The sequence below is a fragment of the Pipistrellus kuhlii genome, unplaced genomic scaffold, assembly GCF_014108245.1.
Source record: "Pipistrellus kuhlii isolate mPipKuh1 unplaced genomic scaffold, mPipKuh1.p scaffold_m20_p_20, whole genome shotgun sequence".
Lineage (NCBI taxonomy): Eukaryota > Metazoa > Chordata > Mammalia > Chiroptera > Vespertilionidae > Pipistrellus > Pipistrellus kuhlii.
In genome coordinates, this window is record NW_023425516.1 from 8,405,479 (window position 1) to 8,432,284 (window position 26,806).

The window sequence follows — 26,806 nt, forward strand, 5'->3', positions numbered from 1 at the left end:
AGAGGACCCCCCTCTCCCCCCACATGGGCACGAGGCCCGCTCCCTGACTCCCCAGACAGTCCCCCAACTCACTGACCTGCTGCCCCACTCCCCAGCCGGCACCCCCCTCCCAGGCACTCACTTCTCCCCGTTGACCTCCACGAAGTCCTTGGGGCACGTGCCCAGGGGTATGTTGGGCTCCCACAGGTAGAAGACTTTGAAGGACACCTTCACGTTCCGGTTGTGGGGCACCTGCAGAGAGACACGCACTGGGTCTCTGCGGCTTCTTTCCCTCTTCCCCGAACCCGAGGGCGTCCGCGGCAGCAATGGGGCTGTGAGGAGGGGGCGGGTGGGCAGGGAGCGTGGCTCCTGCTTCTCCTCTCGGGTCATGGGGGGGGGGGGGCAGCATGCCACCCAGAGCAGGAGGGACCAGGGGGCCGTGTTTGGAAGAAACTCTAGACTCAGGGGCAAGAGTCTAAAGCAGGCTGGGCTTGGCGGGTGTGGCTCAGTGGTTGAGCGCTGACCTACGAACCAGGAGGTTATGGGTTTGATCCCCAGTCAAGGGCAAGATGCCCGGGTTGCAACTCAATCCCTATATGGGACGTGCAGGAGGCAACGGATCAATGAGTCTCTCTCATCATTTATGTTACTATCTCTCTCTCCCTCTCCCTTCCTCTTTCTGAAATAAATAAAAACGTATTAATAATAACTTTTAAAAAAGGCTGGAAGGTCCTCCCACCACTATGAAGGGAGGAAACAGATGGATCTGGGGTGGGGAGGACATGAGAAGCAGTCCTGCGGGCGGGACTCTTGTCCCAGGGCCGTTCAGCAAGTGCTCTCAGCTGGCACATGCCCACTCTGACCTCGTCCCCACCCCACTTCTGGCTGGGAGCAGCCACAGGCCCTTTTACGTGACCCAGAGCAAGCGGAGGCTCTGCCCACGCCTTCCCCCCCCCCACCCCCCACAGCCACGGAGGAGCTGGGACTTCAGTCTGGGTCTGCCTGGCTTTGCAGCAGGTCAGCCCCGCATGACCCTGCCATGCACGACCCTGCCACACATGACCTTGACACACATGACCCTGCCACCCATGGGATTCACACCTGCAGCCTCGTGGAGGTGGCCAAGGAGCTCATCCCCTCTGCGCTCCTCACGTGCCATCCCAAGCGTCCCTCTTCCCTCAGTCTCTCTCTCATTCATCTCCCTGATCCCTCCCTCCCCTCCCCCCTACGGCTCCTACCTCGATTTCCCAGGTGCAGTTGATGTTGGGAGGGTAGTGGCCCGGATAGTAGGGGGTGCTGAATGTCCCGCTGGCGTCATTTAAGTAGCCTCCACAGCCTGAGAGGAAAGAGGAGAAAGAGCATGAGGACTGAGCACACCGGCTGGGCCAGGCGGAGCGGCCTGAGGCCAAGCCAGGGCTCCCGGCTGCAGGCCTGGCAGCTGGGCACCAGGAGGCGCCACAGCCAGTGCTGGGAGGCTGCCAGCGCTGACGGGGCTCCGGACCCAGGTGAAGGGCTAATGGCCTATGACTTAAGCTTCCAACCTCTGTCACTGACCTGGCCAGCCCTCCACTACCTGCTGTCCCCTTCTCCCTCTGCCCACCCCCGGCCCTGGCCCTGGCCCTGCCCCCACCCCTGCCCTCCTTACTGCTCATCTTGGGCATCTGGAAGAACACGGCTTCGAAGCCAGGGTGTCGCCGCTCCGTGTTGGTGATCAGCGTGACGAGCAGGACGTTCTGGGAGGAGATGAAGGTCAAGTTGTAGGAGGCGGGGTAGGTGCCACACAGCCTGCGGGGGCAGAAGAGGCGGGCGTTAGCGAGGGCGAACAGAAGCCCCGCGGACGGGGCCCAGGGACCCCACCCCTGCCCTCGGGCCCCTGCACAAAAGGCCCGCCCCACACTTAGCCTAAGTAAGGATAAGACGGTCCATTTACAACAGCAAAACCCTCAGAAACACCGACTACCTAACATCAGAGCAGTGGTTCTCAGCCTTCCTAACGCCACGGCCCTTTCATACAGTTCCTCATGGTGTGGTGGCCCCCAACCACAAAATTATTTTCAGCCAAAACCAGTTTGGCTCAGTGGGTAGAGTGCTGGCCTGTGGACTGAAAGGTCCCAGGTTTGATTCCGGTCAAGGGCATGTACCTTGGTTGCGGGCACATCCCCAGTAGCGGGTGTGCAGGAGGCAGCTGATGGATGTTTCTCTCTCATCGATGTTTCTAACTCTCTATCCCTCTCCCTTCCTCTCTGTAAAAAATCAATAAAACATATTTTTAAAAATTATTTTCATGGCTATTCATAGCTGTAATTTTGCTACTGTTATGAATCGTAATGTAAATATCTGTGTTTTCTGATGGTCTTGGGCGACGCACAGATTGAGAACCACTGCTATAGAGCCTAAAACCATCGGAAAACACAGATATTTACATTATGCCTGTGGGAGAGAGAGAGAGAAACATCAGTGAGAGAGAGAATCACTCATCGGCTGCCTCCTGCACGCCCCTCACTGAGGACTGATCCCGCAACCAGGGCATGTGCCCTGACTGGGAATTGAACCTCGGCCTCCTGGTTCACAGGTCGACGCCAGCCGAGCAGCTAACTATCTTTCCAATGGCAGCCTCTCCCGACCTACAAGCCTCCACAGAACCGCGTTTCAGCACCTCAGGGCGCACCTTGGCTCTGCAGGTGAGGGACACCCTGCTTACTGGCGTCTAGGGACCCATGGCCTCCTTACCACGGCCAAGGCAGAGACATCACCTCCGTGATGCTCCGCTGAGCTCACGCCACACCTGCCCTCTGCTGCCAGCCAGTTTGCAGTGGCCTGTGTCACACACACCGTCTCCAGCTTGGCCCTGAGGCCCTGCCCACCAGCTCCCACAACCCCCCTCTGCGCCCCGGGACACTCACTGGGCCACCTTGCGGGGCTCCACCGGGCTCAGGGTGTCATACACCATGACCAGGTCATTGCCAGGGAGGCCACAGGGCGCAACATCAAAGCTCCGGAAGGTGAGGCTCAGCACGGAGTTGGCATCGCCCCGCAGGGTCCACTGGCAGCGGGCGAAGGCCGGGTAAGGGCTGTCAGGAAAGCCGGGCGTGGTGAAGCGGGTCTGCTCCCCCCATCGGGCATGCAGGGCGAACCTGCACCTGTCTGCGGGAAACAGAGGGGGAGAGGCAGAGCCGGGCAGAGCTGGTGGGGACAGAGTCCCGTAGAGGTGCCCCCAGATCGCCATGGGCTAGGACAGACCGGGAAGCAGCATCTCGTGGCCTGGGACAGGCGAAGGGATGTATGTGCTGGCTGTCATCAGGGTGGGACCAACCCCCTCCTCCTGTGGGGACCCCTGAATGGAAGGGCTTCTGGCCCCATCCCAGCCCACCACGAGGAGGAGGGCCTGGTACTTACTGTCCTGGGCGGTCTGCACCGTCCTGGGGTCAGTGGCTGAAATACAGGAGGGAGAATCGAGTATTTACTGGCCGGGCCCTTTCCTCCTTCCTGCTTCCTTATTCCCCCGGGGAAGGAGCCAGCTCGAGTCTTTCTTTTTAAAAAATATTTTATTGGTGTTTTACAGAGAGGAAGGAAGAAGGATAGAGAGAAACGTCGATGAGAGAGAAACATCGACCAGCTGCCTCCTGCACACCCCCTACTGGGGATGTGCCGGCAACCAAGGTACATGCCCTTGACAGCTAGTCTTTTTTTTTTTTAATATTCTATTGATTTTTTACAGAGAGGAAGAGAGAGGGATAGAGAGTTAGAAACATCAATGAGAGAGAATCATCGATCAGCTGCCTCTTGCACACCCCCACCTGGGGATGTGCCCGCAACCAAGGCACATGCCCTTGACAGGAATCGAACCTGGGACCCGTCAGTCCACAGGCCGATGCTCTATCCACTGAGCCACAGTGGTTTCGGCCCAGCTCGAGTCTTATCTTGCTGCAGAGCAGAGCGAGCTCTCGCAATGGTCCCCTGCTCCCGCCCGGGCCGGCCCCCCACGGCCCACCCCCGGCAGCCCAGCCCGGAGGCCCGCACTCACGGAAGGCCACCACCGAGGTCAGCAGGAAGGAGCTCAGGGTGCGGGCGCGGGGCGGCAGGCGGATAGTGCGCTCCTCGGCCATCACGCGCTCGGCCTCCTCCACCCGGTGGCTGGGGATGCTGAACTCCGACCAGTAGTAGGCGATGACGCTGCCCTCGCTGCGGAGAGGCCCGAGGTGGAGAGGCGGGTGGGCTCGGGGCACCCCCGATCCCCACTCTGCCCGAGGCCGCGGTGCAGACCCAAACCCACGTGTGGAAAGTAGCAAAGGAGCATGAGCACTCCGGAGCGGTGTATGTGGCTGGCCCAGTGCCCTCCTGCCCGGTGCCCTCCTGCCACACCTGCCCTCTGCCTAAGGTGACCAGATGTCCCGCTTTTGGCAGGACAGTCCCGATTTTTAACAATTTGTCTCGCGTCCCCGCGACGTTTTAAAAAAGTCCAAAAGATTTAAAAGAATCTTTCCAAAAATCAGGGCTTTTTTTTTTTTTTAAATACATTTTATTTATTTTTTACAGAGAGGAAGGGAGAGAGAGGTAGAGAGTTAGAAACATCAATGAGAGAGAATCACCGATCAGCTGCCTCCTGCACACCCCCCACTGGGGATGTGCCCGCAACCAAGGTCCGTGCCCTTGACCGGAATCGAACCTGGGACCTATCCACTGACGCTCTATCCACTGAGCCAAACCGGTCTTGGCAAATCAGGACTTTTTTTAAAACGCTGCGGGACTCGGGACAAATTGTTAAAAATCGAAGCTGTCCCACCGGGACATCTGGTCACCTTACCTCTGCTGCCGGCCAGTGTGCAGTGGCCTGTGTCACACACGCTGTCTCCAACGTGGCCCAGAGGCCCCGCCCACCAGAGGCGCCCGCCTGGCTCCCACAGCCCCCCTCTGCGCCCCAGGACACTCCCTGCACCACCATGCGGGGTCCCTCAGAGCGACCCGGCCCAGACAGAAGCTGTCACAGTTGCAGACAGAACAGGACTTGGTTCCCCAAGCCAGGGCCTCGTGGCTGCATCGCCCTGCTGGCCACCAGGCACTTGCCCCCCTACAACAGGGCACGGATCCCATTCCCAGCATCCTATGCTCCTACCCCACCCTCCACCCACTCCCCCACAGCACCCACCTGAAGGCAGTAACTGTGGAGTCCTTGTAGTAGGGCCCCAGGACGGAGATCTCGCTGTACAGTTGCTTCAGCTGCGGGAAAAGAGGAGGTTCAGGGAGGCCAGCACCTCTGCCCCCAGCCCCAGCCGCTCCCTCCGTCCTGGGACCGGTGCCCTCCCGTGCCCCGCACCAGCCCAGGGGGGAGATACAGCTGGGACAGGGCTCCGGCCCAGGACGCGGACTCACCGCCTCCTTCACTTTGCCGGCCAGCTCTACGAATTCGGTGGAGTTCGGGTTCTCATAGGCGTCCAGAAAGTTCTCGTTGGTGACCCTCAGGTAGCCATTGAAGACCTTCTGGACCCGCACTTCCCGGTCTGTGCAAGGCCAGGGAAGGAGAACAGTCAGAGGGAGTGCCATCATCCCTGTCCCGTCCCCCAGTGTCCACAAGCTGCCCTCCGCAGCCGTAAGGGGGGGTGAGAGGGGTGACGATAAAGGGCGTGGGGATGGTGGGCCAGGTCCCCATGGGGTCCACTCGCATGCTCAGACCCAAGCTGGAACTGCTGACAACCGGGGCAGTAGGTGCCAGGAGCGACCTGTGGACCTGAGCGCTGTGGGCCAGCTCTGACCAATTCCTCACCCACTGCTCATGACTTGAAAGAGGAAAAGGGAGGGAGCATCTTAGACCCCCCCCCTCACCCACGCCGCTGTGCCTCCATTCTCTCTCTCGTGTCCTTAAGACACGGGCCCTAGCCCTGACCGGTTTGGCTCAGTGGATAGAGCGTCGGCCTGTGGACTGAAAGGTCCCAGGTTCGATTCCGGTCCGGGCCATGTACCTTGGTTGCAGGCACATCCCCAGTAGGGGGTGTGCAGGAGGCGGCTGATCGATGTTTCTCTCTCATCAATGTTTCTAACTCTCTATCCCTCTCCCTTCCTCTATGTAAAAAATCAGTAAAATATATCTTTTTAAAAATCAATAAAATAAATTATTTTTTTTTAAAAAAGGAGGCGGGCCTTGGGTCAGTCCCTCCCCCCCTTAGCTGTACTCACACTTGAAGTGCCACACCAGGAAACCAGCCGTGAGAGAGACCAGCAGGATCACAAGCACAACCACGGGCACCACCCAGGGCCTGAGGCCTCCTTTCTCCACCTTCTTGGTGTTGTTGACCGGCAGGAACTCCAGGCCTTCCTCAAAGGCATGCATGCTCTGCAGAGAGGAAGGCACAGGCTAACACCAGAGCTCAGACACTCTCCCGCCGGCCCCGCGTGCAAACCCCGTCACTGCAGCTGTCCACGTGCATGAACCCGCTCCGGCACAGGGAGAGGCCCAGCCAAGGGCCACCCGGTGCCTCAGTGCAAGCTTCCAAAGGCAGCCCCTGCTCCAGGCCCCACTGGTCCCAGGCCCCACCGGTCCTCTGCACCTGTGGGCAGCACAGACTGGCACACTGTACACCCCACCCAGTGGCCGTGCTTCACCAATGTTTAACCAGTTGGCCGTGCCATGTGGAACAAGCCACCTTGCCTTCAGCCTGAGGGGTCCGAGGGAACGAGTTCAAGGTGAGGAGGTCATGTCTCTATTGGAATCCACACTCGTGCTCAGACCCGAGAGCCGGAAAAACAACAAAATGTCCCTCAGCCTGGCTGGCGTGGCTCAGTGGCTGACCTATCAACCGGGAGGTCACGGTTCGATTCCCGGGCAGGGCACATGCCCAGGTAGCGGGCTCAATCCCTGGCGTGGGGCATGCAGGAGGCAGCCGATCAATGGTTCTCTCTCATCATGGACGTTGCTATCTCTGTCCCTTCCTCTGAAATCAATAATAAAAGTGTATTAAATAAACAACGACAAAAACACCTTCCCACAAACAGGATAGCGCTTCCTGGAGTCTTCTCTGTAAAGGGGTATCAGGAAGGGGGGGGGGGGGGGGAGTATGTGAGGATGGGACAGGTGAACTTTTCTAACACGTGATCTGCCTGTCTTCAATCCTGCAGAGGAGCCATGTGTCATGAAATTGGACGGTTCCTAGGTTTAACTACCTCATATCCACGGCAAATGCAATTGTAATAAAGTGAGAGCAACATCCCAAATTCCACAGGTGTGCCGTTTTTAACCGTGTCCTGACGTCCGTCGTTCTTCTGGTGTTAATCTCAGAACCCTACATAACGTGCTTGAACGGCCATTTCTTTTCTTGTCCCATTTAAACCTTCTCTAGGAAAGGTTCTCCCCATTCCTGTCACATCTGGATACTTTTATCTCTAAGTTTTTAGTTTCCTAACTGGTTGTATCTGTGACTTTATGTGATATCAAACAGGAACACACTCCACAGCTGACCTGACCATGGTAATCATATCGCAGCACATAAATGTACCAAATCAACACGCTGTATACCATAAACTTACGCACTGTTGTATGTCAATTATACCTCAATAAAAATACATTTGAAAAAAATGATGAGAAACACACCCAGAAGCAAACTGCTTGTTCTGGAATTTGTCCCCATATTTCTATGTTATATGCCAGTACTACTACCGCTTTAAAAAAAAAAAAAAAATATATATATATATATATATATATATATATATATATATTATTGATTTTTTACCGAGAGGAAGGGAGAGGGATAGAGTTAGAAACATAGATGAGAGAGAAACATATTTTGCTTTTCCTGCTGCGAATATTCTTTCACTGAGTTTCTTTTTAACACACACACACACGAGTCTTTCCATACAATCGAAGAGCTGTGTAATACTCTTCTAATCCTCCACATATAAAGTCTGTCAAATAGCCTCTTCTTTAATTTTCCTCCTGGGGGCCTCCCTCCTACAGCTCTGTGTCCTTTCTCATAGCTATTGTCTGGAACTACTATAAAGGCAATGCGTGTTTTTCTTTAAACTTCAAAAGCCATCTATTCCATTTCCAAGAAGGATGCTTTATTCTTTGACTGTTACTTTATTAGGCAGTCTTCTTCTGTTTTATGAACGCACTGCCTTCTGGCTCTTTCTGAGGTTACCAACTAGATATATATATATATATATATATATATATATATATATGTCATCATTCTCTTCAGAACTTTGTTCTTCTCTTTCAGGCTGTGGGTTTTCTTTCAATGGACAATGGTCCTTGGTTGTCTAACCATATTTGAAGATTTTTTAAAAAATAAGGATTTAGAGCTAGACTCTCTAAACAGACTGTGTAAACATGTGTATGTGTTAGAAGAAATGTAAGAAAAATGACCGTTTATTGCTTTTCTTTTCAATTTACAGAGTAATTTCACAACTATTTTCTTACTTGAGCCTCACATCAATCAATCCTGGAATCACTTATGAGTAGAGCCGCCGCCCTGTCCTCCAGACCAAGCCGGGAGAAACGAGGACCTGGCAGGATCACGCAGCCAGGCAGTCCTGGTCCCTGCCTCCCAAGTGCTCAGCTTCCAGAACTCAGGAAGCCAGGATTCAGGGAAGAGGGAAAGCCAACCCGATGGACAGGGCACCCCAGGCCTGGCTTCCTAGCAAGGCCATTGGCAGTGGGACAGGCTCCGTGGCAGAGCCTTGCTGGTCCCTGCAGTGTGACCGCTCAGCCCTGAAAGGCTGTTTAATCAGTAGTTCTCTTTTATGGCCCTCCTCTCTGCTCCATTTTTAGGCATGTCAGAGATTACCTGGCCTAGCCCAGTGGTTTTATTGATAAGGAAACTGAGGCCGAGAGGGAGTGACCTGTACAAAGTCACAAAGGCAGTGAAGTCAGGGAAGCAGCCACGCCAGGCCGAGAGCCACGCCCTTCCACCGCAGACCAGTTTCAGGCGCGCTCTGGTGGAGGAGGGGGCAGGGAGCTCCATCCATTCGCCTTGGCTGCACACACAACCACCCAACAACCGTCCACAGGGCAATCTCTCTGCGGGGCCACGGAGTCAATGGGAGAGAACGCAGGCCGGTGCCTGCTTTGCCTCTTCCTGCTCCTCTTTCGTAGAAGTAAACACACTGGCAGGTGTACACACAAATGCCAGCCCCGTGAAGCCAGATGCTTGCTTACTACAAACAGACAGAAAGGCCGCCTGCCACGGGCCAGCCACCGGCCCCAGACACCCAGCAAGGCTCAACGCCAGCTCAGAGAAGAAGCCAGGAATGATTTCCTGGAGGGCAGGTGGGCATGAAAAGCTTGGGGGTACGGGGAAAGAGTGAAGAATCTGGAGGGGCCCTGACCGGTGTGGTTCAGTGGAGAGAGCTTCGGCCTGCGGACTGAAGGGTCCCAGGTCAATTCCAGTCAAGAGCATGTACCTTGGTTGCAGGCACATCCTTAGTAGGGGTTGTGCAAGAGGCAGCTGATCAATGATTCTCTCTCATCGATGTTTCTAACTCTCTATCCCGCTCCCTTCCTCTCTGGAAGAATCTGGAGGGATGAAGGAGGATGACCCGAGAGGGGCAGGTTGTAGGGATAGGGTCAGATGATTGCCATTCCCATCCAACTTATTACTTCATTTACTTATGTATTTATTTATTGCCATCCAATTCATTAGAGGGATAGAGAGGCTGGTCCAGAAATCCAGGAGCATGTAGAAGCCCTTCAGTACCCTACTTCCTGTTGCTCTAAGCACACTAGTACAAGTGACTTGTCTCCCCAACACGAGGGGTGGTCCTGATAAACGGATGCACAAGAGCTATTTTTGACCGAAGACAGAATCTTGTAGTCTCCCGTGAAGTAAGAAACTCAGCAGGACTGAAAGCTCAATACTAAGCAAACAAAACCGTGTCCACGTCAACCGATCAATCCTCCCACTCCCGAGGGACCGTCTCCCGGCTCCCAAGCGCACACTGGCAGGCCTGTCACCAGCTCCCAGCCCTCTGGGGCCCACGCTCCCACTGGCTCTAGCACCAGAGACTCCAGAGCTACACTGTCACCGGTCGTTCAGAGTGTGGGTCTCACTAGAGAAAAGCAACTGATCCGTGTTGACATTTATAAATGGCAAAAATAACGCTAGCTGAAACCGGTTTGGCTCAGTGGATAGAGCGTTGGCCTATGGACCAAAAGGTCCCAGGTTCGATTCCGGTCAAGGGCATGTACCTTGGTTGTGGGCACATCCTCAGTAGGGGGGTGTGCAGGAGGCAGCTGATGGATGTTTCTTTTTCATCGATGTTTCTAACTATCTTTCTCCCTTCCTCTCTGTAAAAAATCAATAAAATATATTTAAAAGAAAGATTATATTGGATCTCTAGACAAACTTGAGAATAGATATGTTTAGATTGATGTTTCTCTCTCATCGATGTTTCTAACTCTCTATCCCTCTTCCTTCCTCTCTGTAAAAAATTAATAAGAATATATTTAATTAATAAATAAATAAAACTAACTGCCCAGCCGGCGTGGCTTAGTGGTTGAGCTTGGACCTAGGAGCCTGGAGGTAACGTTTCATCTCTCGGTCAAGGGCATATGCCTGGGTTGCGGGCTCGATCCCCAGTAGGATCTCTCTCATCATTGATGTTTCTTTCTCTCCCTCTCCCTCTCCCTTCCTCTCTGAGATCAATAAAAAAATAAATTAAATAGATTTAAAAAAATAACAACAATCTGAAAATCATGCAAGATTCCCATGTAAGCAGATAAGGAGTAAAGAAGTCTTCATGCCAGATGGTGGTGTGTGTTTTTTTAAAGATCGCCGCTCATTTGGCTAAGGTTGGGTGTGACCTGCCGGGAAGGGAAATGAATGAATCTGAAAGCAGAAAAGGTCACTCCAAGTCCTGGGAGGCACCATGCGAGACCATCGCACCACCACCAGGAACCTGCTTCTGCTGCTGGAGGCCAAGGTCAAGGGGCAGGGGTGATGTCACTGGCTGGAGACAAAGGCGTGTCGCTCAGACCTGAGACTAGACCAGGGTGACTGGCTCCACGGGTGGCTGCCGATTCTGCCGCTGATTTGTGGCGGGTGCAGTTCACCTGTGGGTCCGGTGACTCAGTGCACCCGTCACCCGACAGGGTGAATTTCAGCTTCATGATGTCATCACTGTCACTACGGTCATGAGAGCCACACAATTTCCCTGGGATTGTTCAAGCGAAAAGGGACCGTCTGAGCATCTGCAACGGTTCTCCAAAGAGAGGGGGTGCTGTGTGCTGGGGCACTCGAAGGCACTTGCCTGCCTCTACAAGGAGAAGCACAAAGCCAGCCTAACTCTCACAGCCCCTCTCAGATGCCAGTCCCTGTGAGATCCTGGCCAGAAGCCCCAGAAACATGGGCCACCTAAGGTGACAGACAGCGCAAGAAATGAATTCCAAAAACTAATGCTGCCTTTGTCTTCCCAGGCGATGCTGAGCACAGTAGGGCTGCACAGCATTGAGATTCCAAGGGGAAACTGGAGAAAGACCGCTTTTTTATTTTTTTTAAAACATATTTTACTGATTTTTACAGAGAGGAAAGGAGAGGGATAGAGTTAGAAACATCGATGAGAGTCATCGATCAGCTGATCGATGACTCTCTCTCATCGATGTTTCTAACTGGAGATGTGCCCGCAACCAAGGTACACGCCCTTGACCGGAATCGAACCTGGGACCCTTCAATCTGCAGGCCGACGCTCTATCCACTGAGCCAAACCAGTTTCGGCTCACTCCACTTTTTAAAAAATTATATATTTTTATTGTTTTCAGAGAGGAAGGGAGAGGCAGAGAGAAATAGAAATATCAATGATGAGTGAACTACTGATCGGCTGCCTCCCGCACACCCCCTACTAGGGATCGAGTCCACAACCCGGGCATGTGCCCTGACGGGGAATCGAACCGTGACCTCCTGGGGCAAATACATCTGTCTCCCTGCTAAAGCCACCACCGACACCTCGGACAGCTGTAGACAGAGAGCAGCAGCCCCTAGGCAGGTTCCCGGGAGCAGGACGTCAGCCCCGGCCCAGCACAGAGAGGGCACTCGGTGTGTCCATCACAGGATGGCCAAAGGGACCCAGGAGAAGGGGAAAGAACCACATCAGAACCCTCTGCCCACTCAGCAGCCCCAACAACTGATCTCAGGAGAAGCCGGAGTCTCGGGATCCCACGGATGGTCCCTCCCCGGTGTTTCCCCAACCGGCCCAGGCATGCGAAGTCACAATAAAAATGAAGCAAAGCGAGCACTGTGCTCCCGGCATCCACGTTCCCAAGCCCCACTCTGCGGAGAGGCTGGCACCGCAGCCAGCCAGGAGCGGGGCCAGGTTATTCTTAGGAACTTCAAGTCCCAGCAACCCAGCCTTCCTTTCCCAGAAGCGTGGGCTGGGCTCGCCCACGTCCCACCGCAGAGAGAGGCGCCAGCCGGTCAGTTTCAGTTTCAGCTGGACGGGGTGGGTCCTGACAGCCGTGCCCGGGGCCCTCCCACGACAGGCAACGGGCATCCCTTGGTCTCCCAGGCAGAGGCCACCGGAGTTCCTCGGAGACACACGCCCAGCCAAGGTGGGGTCCGCTGGAGGTGGACTTTGGAACCTGCTGCCTCTTGTGGCCCAACCTCTCACACTTGCCCTTTGACCCGTCCCTGTCCTCCCACCAGAAGCAGCCCAGCTGAAACCAGTTTGGCTCAGTGGCTAGAGTGTCGGCCTGCGGACTGAAGGGTCCCGGGTTCCATTCCAGTCAAGGCCATGTACCTTGGTTGGGGGCACATCCCCGGTAGAGGGTGTGCAAGAGGCAGCTGATCGATGATTCTCTCTCATCGATGTTTCTAACTCTCTATCCCTCTCTCTTCCTCTCTGTAAAAAAATCAATAAAATATATTTTTTTTTAAAAAGAGGAAGCAGCCCAGAAATACCTGAGATCTGTGGGAACAGAATGCTGCCACACACACACACACACACACACACACACACACACACCCCGCCATGCTAAGTTCCCAGGGAAGGAAAGAAGTGAAACAAAGCTGCACACCTGGTCAGGGCAGGAAGCGAAGTCGCTGGGGCCTGACTCAGCCAACCGGGCGCTGTGTCAGCAAGAAACCCAGGGCTGGGCCCCTGCCAGCCAGTATGGCTCCCTCCCCAGCTCCCTGCACTGCCCAGTCCCTGCCCACAGAGCAGGGTCCTGGGACCACACCCCCCCCCCCAAAGGGGACAGACCACAGACCGGGGAGGGATCCCCCCCGTTGCAAGTCCCTTCCTTCCCTTTTGAGGGATCAGGGTGAGTGGGACCTACGTGAGGTGTGGGCCTGGGAGCTCTGAGTCACTGAAGCAAATGGGCCTTGCTGGGCCTCGTTCGCCTCTCTGAAAAGTGGGTTAATAACCCCCTTGCCACCTTCTGAGCGGAGGTGTTGTAAAAACAAATTACCTGACTCACGCTAATGACAAGGGCCTACCCGCGGTCTCCCTTCAGTTTTGATTTCTCCACCCACCAGTCCATCCGTCTGGCCCAAAGCCAAGCAAGGCCCTTTCCTCCCTCTGGTCTTGTGGAGCAGCTGGAGTTCAAGTTAAAACATTCAAACAAAACAAAACAAAAAACACCTTTAGAAGCACAAGTCCGCCTGGAGGCCTCATACAAGAAGCCCCTGGGAGCCACAAACCAAGGCCAGACCACCCATCCCTGCACCCCACCCCCCAGGGCCTCCTCCTGTTGCTGCCTCCCCTCCCTCTTCTCCTCTCCCCTCCTCCCCCCTGCGCAGAGGCCAGTAGGGACTGCAGGGGTGGGGGGAGGAGAGAAAGTCCTTCTTGGGGTCTTGTCACCCAGTCTTGGTCCTGAGGCCACTTTCCCAGCAAAGCCAGGGAGCCTGCCAGAGCTCGCTCCAGGTCTCAGTTTACACATCAGGTCTAGAGGTGCTGAGGGCCCCCACCTCTCTCACTCTGCCCCCAGCCAGGAGGCCCCCAATCCCTTTACCCTTGACCTTGCCAACGTTAGCAATTGATTGAAACCAGGAGCTGGTCCCCTCCTGCCCACCCAGAAGGTTTCCTCTCACCACCTACCAAACCTGCCTGCCCTGGAGGACATAGCCAAGGCCACGCCCCTGCGAGAAACCTCAATCCACAGTACGTCTTCCTGGGCCAGCGCCTCCCCTCTGACCTGCACCACCCACTGGGCATCAGTGATACCCCATTGCCACGGGGAGCAGTCCAGGCAGCCCTGGAAGGTCGGGGTGCACCGGTTCCTACTTGTTCTGCTTCTTTCCCCATCCCTTTACCCTTGCCAACGTTAGCAATGGATGATGGGTTGGTTGATGGATGGATTGATTGAAAGCTGTCCCTCTCCCCAGCCAGGTATGGAGAGTGTACCCAAAGCAAGCTGGGATCATCTCCCGGGTGCCACAGCCCAGGGGACTTTCCGAGCTTGTATATGGCCATGCTCAGCTCACATCCTAGTTCTGCTTACAGCGCCCCCAAATTTGGTCTCTCCAAGTCTCTTCCTCTCCCAGTGAAAAGCTACCCCAGGACACATTCTCTTTTGTAATTCCACCAGAGAAGTCCATCTAGCCTCCAAGCTCACCCTCCATCCTCTGCCCCAACGCTCCACTGCCCCTGCCCTGGGCTCTTGGGTCCATCCTCACCTGCCAGAAGTCCTCCTCCTGGCCCCTGACCCCCAGGCAGATCCTCCCAGAAACCCAGCAAGAGGAACAGGAAGTAAAGGCAGTGCCAGGTAACTTCTCATCCTTTGGATCAAGCCCACATTTTAAAAAATATATATATATTTTATTGATTTTTTACAGAGAGGAAGGGGGAGGGATAGAGAGCTAGAAACATCGATGAGGGAGACACATCGACCTTGCACACCCCCTACCGGGGATGTGCCCGCAACCAACGTACATGTCCCTGACCCAAATCAAACCTGGGACCTTTCAGTCCGCAGACCGATGCTCTACCACTGAGCCAAACCAGTTTCGGCCCACATTTTGATTTCACAGGCTAGTGCTTTCTGAGTTATTGACATTTTCTGTTGACATCACGACAGAATCATGTGCAGTTTGTAAGAAATAACCCCAAGGGGTCCCTCAGACACTCTGCCCAGGTCCCCCCAATGCTAACATCCTATGAAACTACATTACACGACCACAACATTAACATAACCCATTGATCTTAATCTCGTTTCCCATTTTGCTTGTGTTCCTTTGTGTGTCAGTATGAAGTCCCATACTCTGCTATCACTGATGTCAGTGTATTTTATTCACGGGCAAAGTGGAGATTCTGACCCTCTTACTGCCTGGGTGTGACCATGCCCACCTCCCTCCTGGCCCCTCCCCACTAAACCCATCTTGCAGTCCTAAAGCTGCCCTTTCAAACGTTATAGAAATGAATTATCCAGTATATAAATGTAGGGATTGCTGGCTTATTTCACACAGCGAAATTCCCTGGAGCATGACTCAAGTCACTGCATGCTTCAGCCACTCTAAGTGGCTGTTTGGGTGAAAGAACTGAACATGCAAACAGGAAAGAAAGCACCACAAGGGGGGAGGGGAGGATCTGGGGACCCAAGTCCACAGTCACAACCCAGAACCCTGTGGTGGAGGGAGGTAACAGGAAATGAGCCCGGAGAGAACTGCAGAACCATATCCTTGGACTTGGATTCTTAGAGCTGGGGCTATTTGTAGCCATCATCCCATCATCCCATCTCCCATCCTCCACGGCCATCCTTTCTGGGGGAAATAGCATTTTCATTTGCTGCCAACATTACAAATCCTTCCTCTCCCAGGTGCCATCAGCATCACAATGCCTGGCACGGGAGTGTGGCAATGGGGCCAGCCTACCTCCTGCAGTTCCCCAAAATACCTCCAGGTCCCCATGCTGAGTCGGCTCCTCCTCTCGCTCAACTCGCTCAACTCAATCATGGAGACATCAAAGTGTTTCCTAAGCCTCTGGCCATCTGGTTCAACCTCACAATACTATTAGTAAGCAATATTCCCATGAAGTCATGAAACCCAGCACTCAACAGAATGAGGCCTGACCAGCGTGGTCTCCCTGGGAGCAGTTCATCCGTTACCCACCTTCTGATCAAGCTATAGCCATTTCCTGATCGAGCTATGGCTATTAGCATATTCAATTAGCGCGCACACAAAATAAAACAACGAATAAGCAAGGATTCAGCCACTTGTTGGAAGCTTATGCAACAATCAAAAAGGGTTTTTAAAAGAGTATGTAAACCCAGCCAGCATGGCTCAATGGTTGAGCGTCAACCTAGGAACATGGTTTGATTCCCAGTTTGCGGGCTCGATCCCCAGTGTGGGGTGTGCAAGGAGGCAGCCAATCAATGATTCTCTCTCATCGTTGATGTGTCTATCCCTCTCCTGTTCCCTTTCTCTCTAAAATCGATAAAACTGTATTTAAATTAAATAAAAGTAGGTGATATGTGGAAACACCCCCGTCACACCGCCATCCCAGTCTCAATCTCAGGTAACCACCTGCTCCTTAAAACTGGGGGGAGATAGAGGCTGTCTTTGCTCTACAATCCAAGTTAATCAATGTGGGAATTCATTTATTGAACCATGTCTTTAGTTGCAGAACAGGAATGACATTATGATTCCATTCAGGGAAGAAGAATCATGTACACATACACTGTATATTAATATCCAAATAAGTGCATGTTTGTATATGCCTAGAAGATCTGTGGGAGAATATAAGACAAACTATAGGGATTATAAAATCTGGAAGAGAGCCCGGCCGGCGTGGCTCCATGGTTGAGCATCGACCTATGAACCAGGAGGTCACGGTTCGATTCCTGGTCAGGGCACATGCTCGGGTTGCAGGCTCGATCCCCAGGGTGGCAGCCAATCAATGATTCTCTTTCATCTTTGATGTTTCTATCTCTCTCTCCCTCTCCCTTCCTCTCTGAAATCAATAAAAATATACGTTTTTAATCTGAAAGATAGAATTTCAGAGGAATTTCACCTTCTATTTTGTATATTTCTGTATTGCTTGCCTAAAAAAAGAAAAACAAACCAAAAAACCCTTAACTTTTGTAGTAAGGGAAGAATAAAAAAGCAACTTCCTTCAGAAAGCATGCATAGGATAGGCACTACCACGTTAGTAAAGTGCTTCTCTAAGGTACTTCCCCAGTTTAAAATTCTTCCTCCTTATCTGAGCCAAATTCTCTTTACATATGTACATATTAACCTTTTAATAATAACAACTTAAAGTTACAACCAAATAAAACCATGAGGGGATTTACTTTAGATTCTAGGGAGCCACCTTACACGCCTGGCTTTCACTGAACCGGACGTCAGCTCTACAGTTCGGATCTCCTCCTGCCTTCAGCATCCTGCTCACAGCCACATCACCACAGCGCGAAGGAAGTGGCTTCAGTGTCTGCTGTCAGGGTGGGACAGTAAGAGCGTGACTTACTTCTAACAGAGATGGACACTGCTGCCTCTCCTAGAGGCTGTCCATGTCTTTCTGACTCACAATGAAGTCATCCAAGGTATGGCCTTTCCCCCCAGGAGGGCATCATCCATCAACACAGATGATAAGCAAACGCTCCAAGACCTCAGCGGAGCTGCCACTAATTAAGAAATGTCGCAGAACCCAGGCAGAAGTTAGAGGCAGCCCAGAGTGACGTGGGTCCATAAATGGACCCTGTTGGCTCAGTCCTTCAACCAGACACAAGCCTACGGGACCTTGCGGTTCTCCAACCGCCAGTCCTCCACCAAGCCCAGGACACAAATTGGTGTGTGCCTAGCAACAAACCAGATAAAACATACACATAGGGTAAGAAATGGAAAAGGGCATAAAAAAAAATGCAAGCAACCAGATTTGTTGGCTTGAGGGGGATAAATGATTTTTGATTTTAAAATTTCCATTAAGACATTTATTCATGTAATGAGAAAGGAACATTTTGTTCAAAGCCTCGTTGAAATCGCATCCCCAGCCGGACTCCTGGTCTACCAGGTGAGTAACTCGTTAAAAGGGGAAACCAGACAAGTGTAGGGTGAGAGGTGTTTAGTGGCGCCTGGTGCTCACCACAACCCGTAATGCTCACCACAGCCCATAATGGTGTGTCCCAGGATGCGGCTGGGAAGAGGCATCAATCACCATCGTCTTTGGAACACAACTGTATAATGGCATTGCGGGGAAACTCATAGGCTTTGAAGTCTCAGAGATCTGGGTTTGAATCCTCCTCCTACCTCTGCCTTTGGGCTATTATGCAAATTCTCTGAGCCTCGGTTTCCTCATCTGTGAAGTAGCCATTTTTTCCCCCTCACACAGTTGCTATGAGGATAAACAGAGGTAATGAATTTAAGTGGGCATATCTAATGAGGGGTAGAACAACTGACATCATATTCTTCTCCTTTTCATCATCATCATCATCATCATCATCATCATCACCACTGTCTCAGAGACAAAGGAGCCCAGATTTTGACCAGTCAGACAACCAACCATTACCAAGATCCTAAGGATTCAGTTGCTAAGTCTGAAAAGAACAAGCAAATTCTGAAACTATGAGATTAGAAGACAGAATCTTTACCTGCTTCTAGAAAAGTTCTTAAAAAAAATAAAAAAATATATATATATATAATCAATTATATATATATATATATATATATATATATATATATATATATATATATAATTGATTTTTTTACAGAGAGGACAGAGAGTTAGAAACATCAATGAGAGAGAAACATCCATCAGCTGCCTCCTGCACACTTTCTACTGGGGCTGTGCCTGCAACCAAGGTACATGCCCTTGACTGGAATCAAACCTGGGACCCTTGAGTCCACAGGCCGATGCTCTATCCACCGAGCCAAAGCAGTCAGGGCTAGAAAAGTTCTTAACAAACAAAAAAGGGGCAACTATTGGCCACAAGCAGTGAGCAAACCCCAGACACTCTCACCTCTGCCGGCCAGGGTGAGCATTCTCTGAGGAGCCCAGCCATTCCCATCCTCATTCCCATGCAAATGCTACCGTAATTCTGCTAAGCCCCAGGCACCTCAGATGCATCCAAAGAAAAGAACTCCAGTCTCTTGCCCAAATCAATTCTTACTCTTAGTAATCCATCCCTTCCTGAGCCCACTGGGCCCACAGCCCTGTCTGGCACTAGAGCAGTCTAAGCAAAACACAACAGAGCCAGACTGCCAGAGTTCAAATCCCGGGCCCACTACTCTTTCGCTCTGGGCCCAGTTTCATCCCCTATAAAGGGGTGATAACAATGGCACTAAGAGGCGTAATACATGACAAGACGCTGGCGAGGATTACTAGTCCTCTAAACACCCCAGGAGCATGCGCACAGTGCCAGAAGCAATGCATGTTGGGGGCTCCATCCCACTCTCCTTCCTCTTCCAAGAACGCTTTCTCCCTTAGGAGAGACATGAGCCAACAGCCTGGGCAGAACCACAAGCCAGAAAAGGAACTGATGCCAGAGGAACTCCAAGACCACAACGGCCAGGGTAGCCACAGGCCACAGCGCACCTGGTTCCTGGGAAGCAGCGGGAGAGGCCATCCATGGACCCTGGGGGGGAAGCTGTGATGGAACAGCACCTGCTCAGGGCAGACCCACCCTCAGTGCCTTCCCACAGGGAGTGGACAGCTATTGAGGGAGGACTGTCTTCTCTTATGCCTCCGCGTCCACATCTCCTCCATGAGAGCCATGAATCCCAAGGTCTTTCCCAGACCAAGGTGGACAAAGCCCCCCCGGAGAAGGCAGGCTGCTTGGCCATCTTAGTGTCCCACTGACCACCTTCCCTGCCCGCCCTCACCCGCTTTGCACACACCTTCCAGCACAGGGGCCTCTGGGAGCTCCAAGAGAGAAGGAAGCGTTTAAAAGTTTTACCCTAACCAGTTTGGCTCAGCGGTAGAGCGTCGGTCTGCGGACTAAAAAATCGCAGGTTCGATTCCGGTCAAGGGCATGTACATTGGTTGCGTGCACATCCCCGGTAGGGGATGTGCAAGAGACAGCTGGTCAATGTTTCTCTCTCATCGACGCTTCTAGCTCTCTATCCCTCTCTCCTCCTCTCTGTAAAAAAAATCAATAAAATATAATTTTTAAAAGTTTTGTTTTACCCTAGTCAGTCTGGCTCAGTGGATACTGCATCAGCCTGTGGACTGAAAGGTCCCAGGTTTGATTCCGGGCAAGGGCATATATCTTGATTGCGAGCACATCCCCAGTGGGAGGTGTGCAAGAGGCAGCTAATGGATGTTTCTCTCTCACTGATGTTTCTAACTCTCTATCCCTCTCCCTTCCTCTCTGTAAAAACTCAATAAAATATATTTTTTAAAGAAAAGTTTTGTTTTGTGTGATGGGAGGGGAATAAGAAGGAGAAAGGGACCAGAGCCAGAGCCATGGTCTTGGCACAAGTTTCCATTTTATACAGGGTCCTGTTCACAGGAGCCGCGTGAAGGGAGGGGAATGACAGGTGCAACCCTGGGAGGGGGGTCTCGATCGCTGGAAGCTGTGCCCCCAAGTTCCTCAGAGAGACTCCCTGGGCCCAGGGGGCAGGCTGGCCCTTTTGTGAGGTCAGACCCCTCTCCCCCCAACAACCTGGTTGTGAGCCTCTTCATGTGCCTTCATTCTCCTAACTCCCCATTACCCTACTGTTAGCTTTTTCAACTAACAAATTCAAACTATGGTTTATACGCCACACTGCAAACTCACAAATGGCTTTCATTCTGTAAAGCATCCCTTCTAATCCTTGCCACAGCCCTAGCACATAAACTCCAGCCCCATGGTACAGCCACAGACGCTGGGGCAAGGGGGTCAGGTAACGTCTCTGAGCAGGAAAAGCAGGGGCACCGGGTCTTGCCTCCGTGTTGGTCACTGCGGCCACCACATCATCGACGGCCTCCGCCCCACTCCCCGACTCCGACTCCTCCAACCTGGGCCAGCCGCCCGCCTTCAGTGCCCACCGGGGTTTCTCCGGAACCCCCTGCCCCCCACACTACACTGGGTGCTCCCCGAAGGCAGGGCCCATGCCACTGGGTCTCTCCCAGTGCTGGTGCCCTGCGCCTGGCACAGGCTCCGTTGGTGGGTACCTCCTTGAGATCTGCTGTGTGGACAAGTGAATGTTTGACCAATGAACCAAGAGGCGCCTCTCTGAAGAGCCAGATCTGTACCGTCTAGCCCCCACGTCCAATTTCCCCCAACCCTGGCTTCCCCAGGCTGAGAAGGAAGCCATGGGTGCCAACACAACTTCACGGCCACCATCAAATAGTCCACAGAGGCCGGACCCTGAGTGAGACGGACCTCCATGCTCTTGTCACCGGCTTCATGTGCAGCTCTCATGTACCGGGGCTCCCACAACCCTAGACGCAGGGAACAGGTAGGGGTGCAGCAGAGGTGGGAGCGCCAGCCTTGGGAAGCACAAGGCCAGACACAAGTGCCGCCAAGCAGAACGGTTCCCGGCAGCACAGTGCCCGGTGGGGGCTGGCATGGCCAACGAGGCTCTGCAGACGCAGAGGACAAACCAGAGCGGCAGCCGCTCCTCCGGGTCAGGGAGCGAGTGAAGGCAGCGTCTGCAGACCCGACGCTGATCACTGTCCAAACACCGTCCGCGGCCCAGGGAGTGGACTGCTGGTGAGACAGGGGCAGGGGCCGTGGGGGACAGGGATACTGAGAACTTCCTGGAGAAATAGAATGGGCTTTGGGCACAGCAGGCCACTCCCTGCAGGCACACGGAGTCTCACCTCTTCACACACACACACACACACACACACACACACACACCCTCACACGGCGCCCAAGACTGTAAGCTCATGATGAACAACATAGACTGATGAACAAGAACAGCATCCATCAGACTGTCAGACCTCAGAGGGAAGGTAGGGGAGGGTGGGGGTAAGGGGGAGAGAGAGCAACCAAAGGACTTGTGTGCAGGCATATGAGCCTAACCAGTGGTCACGGACAACAGGGGGGTGTGGGCATGCGTGGGGAAGGGTTTGGGATGGGAATGGGGGGGATGATGACAAATATGTGATATCTTCATCAATAAAGTAATTAAAAAAAAGAAAAAAGACTGTAAGCTCCTTAAGGAAAACAGCCCTGTCCGATTTCCCTTTTGAGCCCTCCTTGCCACGGTGCCCGATGCCCGGCACAGAATGAGGTACCAGAGCTGGTTCAATGGAGCTCAGCAGAGGGTGGGGCGAGGGAGAGAGGGAGGGAGAGAAAAAGTGGCAAAGTGATCCATCCGAGAGGAGGGAAGAAGCTTTTCGAAAGCGGGAGGGAGAGCACAGTGGGTGGGGGGTGGTCGAGCTGCCCGGAACATGAGAATCAGGGGCCCGGGGCGGCAGGGGGGGCGGGAGGGGGAAGCAGGGGCTGGCAGGGGCAGGAGGCGTCTACCAGCGGTGCCCTCGGAGCCAGGGCAGGATGTGGAGGCGAGCCCCAGGCCTGGCCGGAGCGGGGTGGGTGCGCAGGGTCAGCAATGACTCAGAGGAGGCTCTGGGGAGACCCTGCTCCCCCAGCGTCCACAGAGAGAGTCCCAGAAAGGGAAGTCACCGAGAAAAACCCGCCCTGAGATAGCCAACACCCACCGGCAGGTCCTCACCCACCCAGGAGCCTGGGCAGGCAATTACCCGGGGCTCATAAACATGGCAATTACGGGAAGGAAAACAGGGGCGCCCATCCGGGGTGAAGGGCCTGCAGCGGGCGGAGAGCGGCCGGTAGCACTGGCCACAGGCCTCGCAGGCTGGCGGGAGGCCCCGTCCCGGGCTTGCTGGGCTCAGGAGGGGGAGGAAAAAGGGGAAGAAACATGTTCTGTTTGTGGTTCTCGGCTTCTGCAAGCTGCTGGGATGCCGCTGGAGCAGAGGGAGTGACTTCAGGAGCTCCAACATGGGACCTGGCGAGGGGCAATGCCACACACAGCGTGGGGCACAGGACGCCTGGGCTCAGGGGCACCGGTCCGCCTGGCTTTTGCAGCTGGCCCTCGCCCGGCCACCAGGAAACCTGGGACCCCGCTGGGCAGAGCTGGGGGCCTGGCTGCCCGCCCTGCTGAGCGCTGCCACCCAGGTGTGACCTTCAAGTCTACCAGCAACCCATCCCAGCTCAACCTCAACGGTCATGTCCAAGATTTCTCCGTCCCCCGCCGTTCTTCCTGCCAAACAAGTGCTCCCAGCTTCCCTGTCATCAGCGAAAGGCTCAAGACACGTTCCCATATTCTTTCCCACAGAGTCCCCTTCCCCCAAAGCTCTGTCTTCCCTCGGAGGCGCCCAGACAAGGGAATTGAACCGGTATCCTCCTGGCACCCAACCCACTGAGCCACACCGGCCAGGCTCCCCCTGACACCTTCCACCGTGGAGTCCTTAGCTCCAACCTCAGGAACAGCCAAGGCTCTAGTCTCCCAGGTGCCCGGATGCCCTCTGCCAAGGGTCCCCTGTGCCCCTGACCAGCAAGGAAAAAACAAATTCCCAAAGAGGCCAAGCAAGGCTAGGACCCCCCAAAAACAAAACAAAACAAAACAATAAACAACAACAACAAAAACAGAGACCTCCCTCCTCCCCGCCACACCACCTATTTATTCCAAGCCTCGGCCCCCAGTATTTTTTTTTTAATTACTTTATTGATTAAGGTATCACCTATGTGTCCTCACCCCCCCCCACACCCCATTCCCATTCCAAACCCTTCCCCACGCATGCCCTCACCCCCCTGGTGTCTGTGACTTGGACATAAATAGGTGGTGTGGCCTGGAGGAGGGAGGTCTCCGGGTTTTTTGTTTGTTTGTTTTTTTGGGGGGTCCTAGCCTTGCTTGACTCCTCTGGGGGTTGCTTTGATTGCGCGGAGTGCCCCCGGAGGGACCCAGATGGCTCCCTTTTTTCCCCCGCGGAGAGTCCGCATCTGCAAACACCTGCGCCTCCCGCCTCCTCCGCGGCAGAACAGGTACCAAAGGTCCCGCGGCCGGCACCCGCCGAACCGGAAATTCCACCTGCCGGGCCACAAGCAGAGGGCAGCGGAGCGGTCCGGGGCCGAGACAAAGCGCAGCCGAGGCGCCTGCAGCTCCCCGCCCTGGACGGCGCCTGCAGAGCCAGCTCCCCGCGCCCCCGCGGCCCGAGGGGCTCCCTCCCGCCTCCTCGCCCCTGGACGGCGCCTGCAAAGCCAGATGCCCGCGCCCCAGAGGCAGCTGCCCGTGCCCCGGCCCGAAGGGGAGGGGGTCCCTCCTGGCCCCCCGCCGCCCGCGCCCTCGCCCACCTCCGGCCGCGAGCTGTACTTGAGTCCGGCGCCGGGCTCCTTGGAGCCCCCTCCGCCCTTGCGCCCCCGATTGCTCTTCATGGTCGCGGGGGTGCCGGCGCGCGGGTCTCAGAGGCGTGGTCCCCGCGGGCAGCGGGCTCCCATCGCCGCCGGGGCCGGCGGATCGCGGGGCGCGGGGCGGGCGCAGGTGGTGGCGGCGGCGGGGAGTCCGGTCGCGGGGCCCGGCTCCCGGGCAGCCAGCGGGTGTGCGGTGTGCGGGGCGGGTCTGGCCCGGCCCTTCCTGTCCCGCGCAGGTAGTTTCAGGGTGTGGCTCCGGGCCGCCCCGCCTCCCTCCCGCCGCGCTCCCTGCACCTTTCCCGGGGCCGCCTCCCTCCCTGCCTCCCTCCGGCCCCGGGCACCGCCTCCCTCCACAAAGGGGAAAAGCAGGCCGCCGGCCTGGCCTCCGGGGGGACGGGGCAGCGAGCTTTGGGGGATTTCTAGGGGGGCGGGGTGGCCATGGGCACGGGCTGCGCCCCGCTAGTAGGAGCAGACACCCCAGTATCGCGCTTTCCTTCCCTCCTGGGAGAAGCGGCCTCTCCCAGGTCCCGTCCACCCGCTCCCCGGGGTCCGGCCGTGGTTTCTCTCCCGCCCTCCTGCACCTTCAGCCTCCACCTGGTGGCGGGACTATAGGTCTCGATTGCAACCGCTCCAACAAATCCAAACAAAAACCGGACTGCCCCGGCCCCTGGCCGGCCTCCCGCAGCCTCCCCCGCGGCCCCGAGCTGCCCGTTCTCGTTGTTAGAGGCCCTTGCTGGCCTGCTTCCAGCTCTCTCTGTCACCAGAGTCCTGAGTTGCTCACCCAAATGCCCTCTTATCTGCGTCCAGCATCCTTGACCCATTTGCAGCCTCTGACACTATCCCATCCGCAGATGCCCACCTACCCCTGGTTCTGGTTCTACTTCTTGGTCCCTAAATGCCATGCTTTCCAAGATCTCCCTTCAGCCTCCTCCCCTTTTTCTCTACACGTTCTTGGCATCTCGTCTTAGGTGGCTCTACCTTCCTAGCATTGGCATCGTGGAGTTGTGTTCTACTGGTACTACACAGTCAACAGATTTTTTTTTTGGGGGGGGGGGGGTGTAGAAAGTTTTAAATCTATTTTTTTAAATTTCTTTATTGATGAAGGTATTACATGTGTCCTCATCCCCCCATTCCTATCCCAAACCTCTCCCCACGCATGCCCCCTCCTCCCTGTTATCCATGACCACTGGTTTGGCTCATAGACACGCACACAAGTCCTTTGGTTGATCTCTCTCCCCCAAACCCACTCTCCCCTGCCCTTTTTCTAAGGCCTGACAGTCTGATCCATGCTTCCCTGTCTCCGGGTCTGTTTTTTCAACAGATATTATTTTTTTATATATATACTAAAAGAATAAAGATTTTTATTAAGCATTGTAAGTTGCAATCAATAGCCTTCAATACACCACACCACAACCCATCTACAATCAGTCAAACCCAACAGCAGTTCATTCTTGCACAATCCATGAGTTAGGGCAAAACTCCCTTCAACTTACAGTAAGATCCTACTCAGGTCTTGCGGGCAAGGATTGGGGAATTACATCTCGTTTCTGATCACTAATGTCAACAGATATTATTGAACGCTAAGCACACTCTAGGTGCCGGGAAACAAGAGTAAATAAAATCCTTGCTTTGCAGTCCTCAAGCCCCAGACTTCCCTTCCAGACTCAACCATGGTCCACGGGTTTCTCTGGTTGTGACTGTCATTCTCCCGGGCTCAAAATATTGGGATCATCTTGGAATCTCCACCTCCGCCTTACAACTTTTTTTTTTTTTTTGTTTTTGTTTAAGACTAGTTAGTGATTTTTAGAGATAGAGGAAAGGAGAGGGTGAGAGAAACATCGATGTGAGAGGGCAACATCGAGCGACTGCCTCCTACCTGGTTTCAAGCCTGCAATCCAGGCTGGGAATCGAACCGGCAACCTCCTGGTGCACAGGATGATGGCCAACCAACTGAGCCACACCGGCCAGGGCTCCCCCTGACATCTTTTATCCCAGTGATCAGCAAACTCATTAGTCAACAGAGCCAAATAGCAAATAGTACCATGATTGAAATTTCTTTGGAGAGCCAAATTTTTTAAACTTCAACTTCTTCTAATGCCACTTCTTCAAAATGGTATTTTGTGGGAGAGCCACACTCAAGGGGCCAAAGAGCCGCATGTGGTTCTTGAGCCGTAGTTTGCCGACCACTGTAAAATCTATCCAATTAGTCCCAACGCCGGCCGAGCCTTTCTCTCAGGAGGCTGATATATAGAGCCCTTTCTTCCCTCCCCACTTAGAAGATCCCTGTTACACCCTTTGCCTGGATTTGTGTGCCAGGCGAGTGATCTGCCTCCAGTCTGCCGCCTCTGCCCTCTGCCTTCTTCCACACACAGCTGTCAGGTTCCTCCTCCTCGGCCACAGCTTTACAAGCTGCAATGGCTCCTGGATCCGGCCCAGCCTCCTGAGCATGGCTTTCACAACGCCACCTGCCTTCCTCGGCAACCTGGCTTCCCAGCATTCCTAGGGGCTCCTCTCAGCCGGGCTTTCCCACCTGTGCACCCTCCCTCGTGCTCCTCATTCACACCCTCACACCCTCCTCCCTCACACCCACCTCCGCATATTGAGACAAAGTCACCTACG

The 26,806-nt window shown here is 54.2% G+C and overlaps 1 protein-coding gene across 1 annotated transcript in view; it reads right to left on the reverse strand.

The window, feature by feature from the left end:
• ST14 (ST14 transmembrane serine protease matriptase) overlaps window positions 1-24,387 on the reverse strand; it is a 32,292-nt gene extending 7,905 nt beyond the window's left edge. Inside the window, exons 1-10 of the mRNA XM_036449683.2 lie at window positions 24,131-24,387; window positions 6,151-6,307; window positions 5,350-5,477; window positions 5,126-5,196; window positions 4,004-4,161; window positions 3,376-3,411; window positions 2,883-3,123; window positions 1,625-1,764; window positions 1,218-1,315; window positions 122-231 (exon numbers count right to left, since the gene is read on the reverse strand). Coding sequence (XP_036305576.1) covers window positions 122-231; window positions 1,218-1,315; window positions 1,625-1,764; window positions 2,883-3,123; window positions 3,376-3,411; window positions 4,004-4,161; window positions 5,126-5,196; window positions 5,350-5,477; window positions 6,151-6,307; window positions 24,131-24,211 — 1,220 coding nt within the window. The 5' untranslated portion in view covers window positions 24,212-24,387. The remainder of the gene's footprint in view (window positions 1-121; window positions 232-1,217; window positions 1,316-1,624; window positions 1,765-2,882; window positions 3,124-3,375; window positions 3,412-4,003; window positions 4,162-5,125; window positions 5,197-5,349; window positions 5,478-6,150; window positions 6,308-24,130) is intronic.
• Between the last annotated feature and the right edge of the window lie 2,419 nt (window positions 24,388-26,806).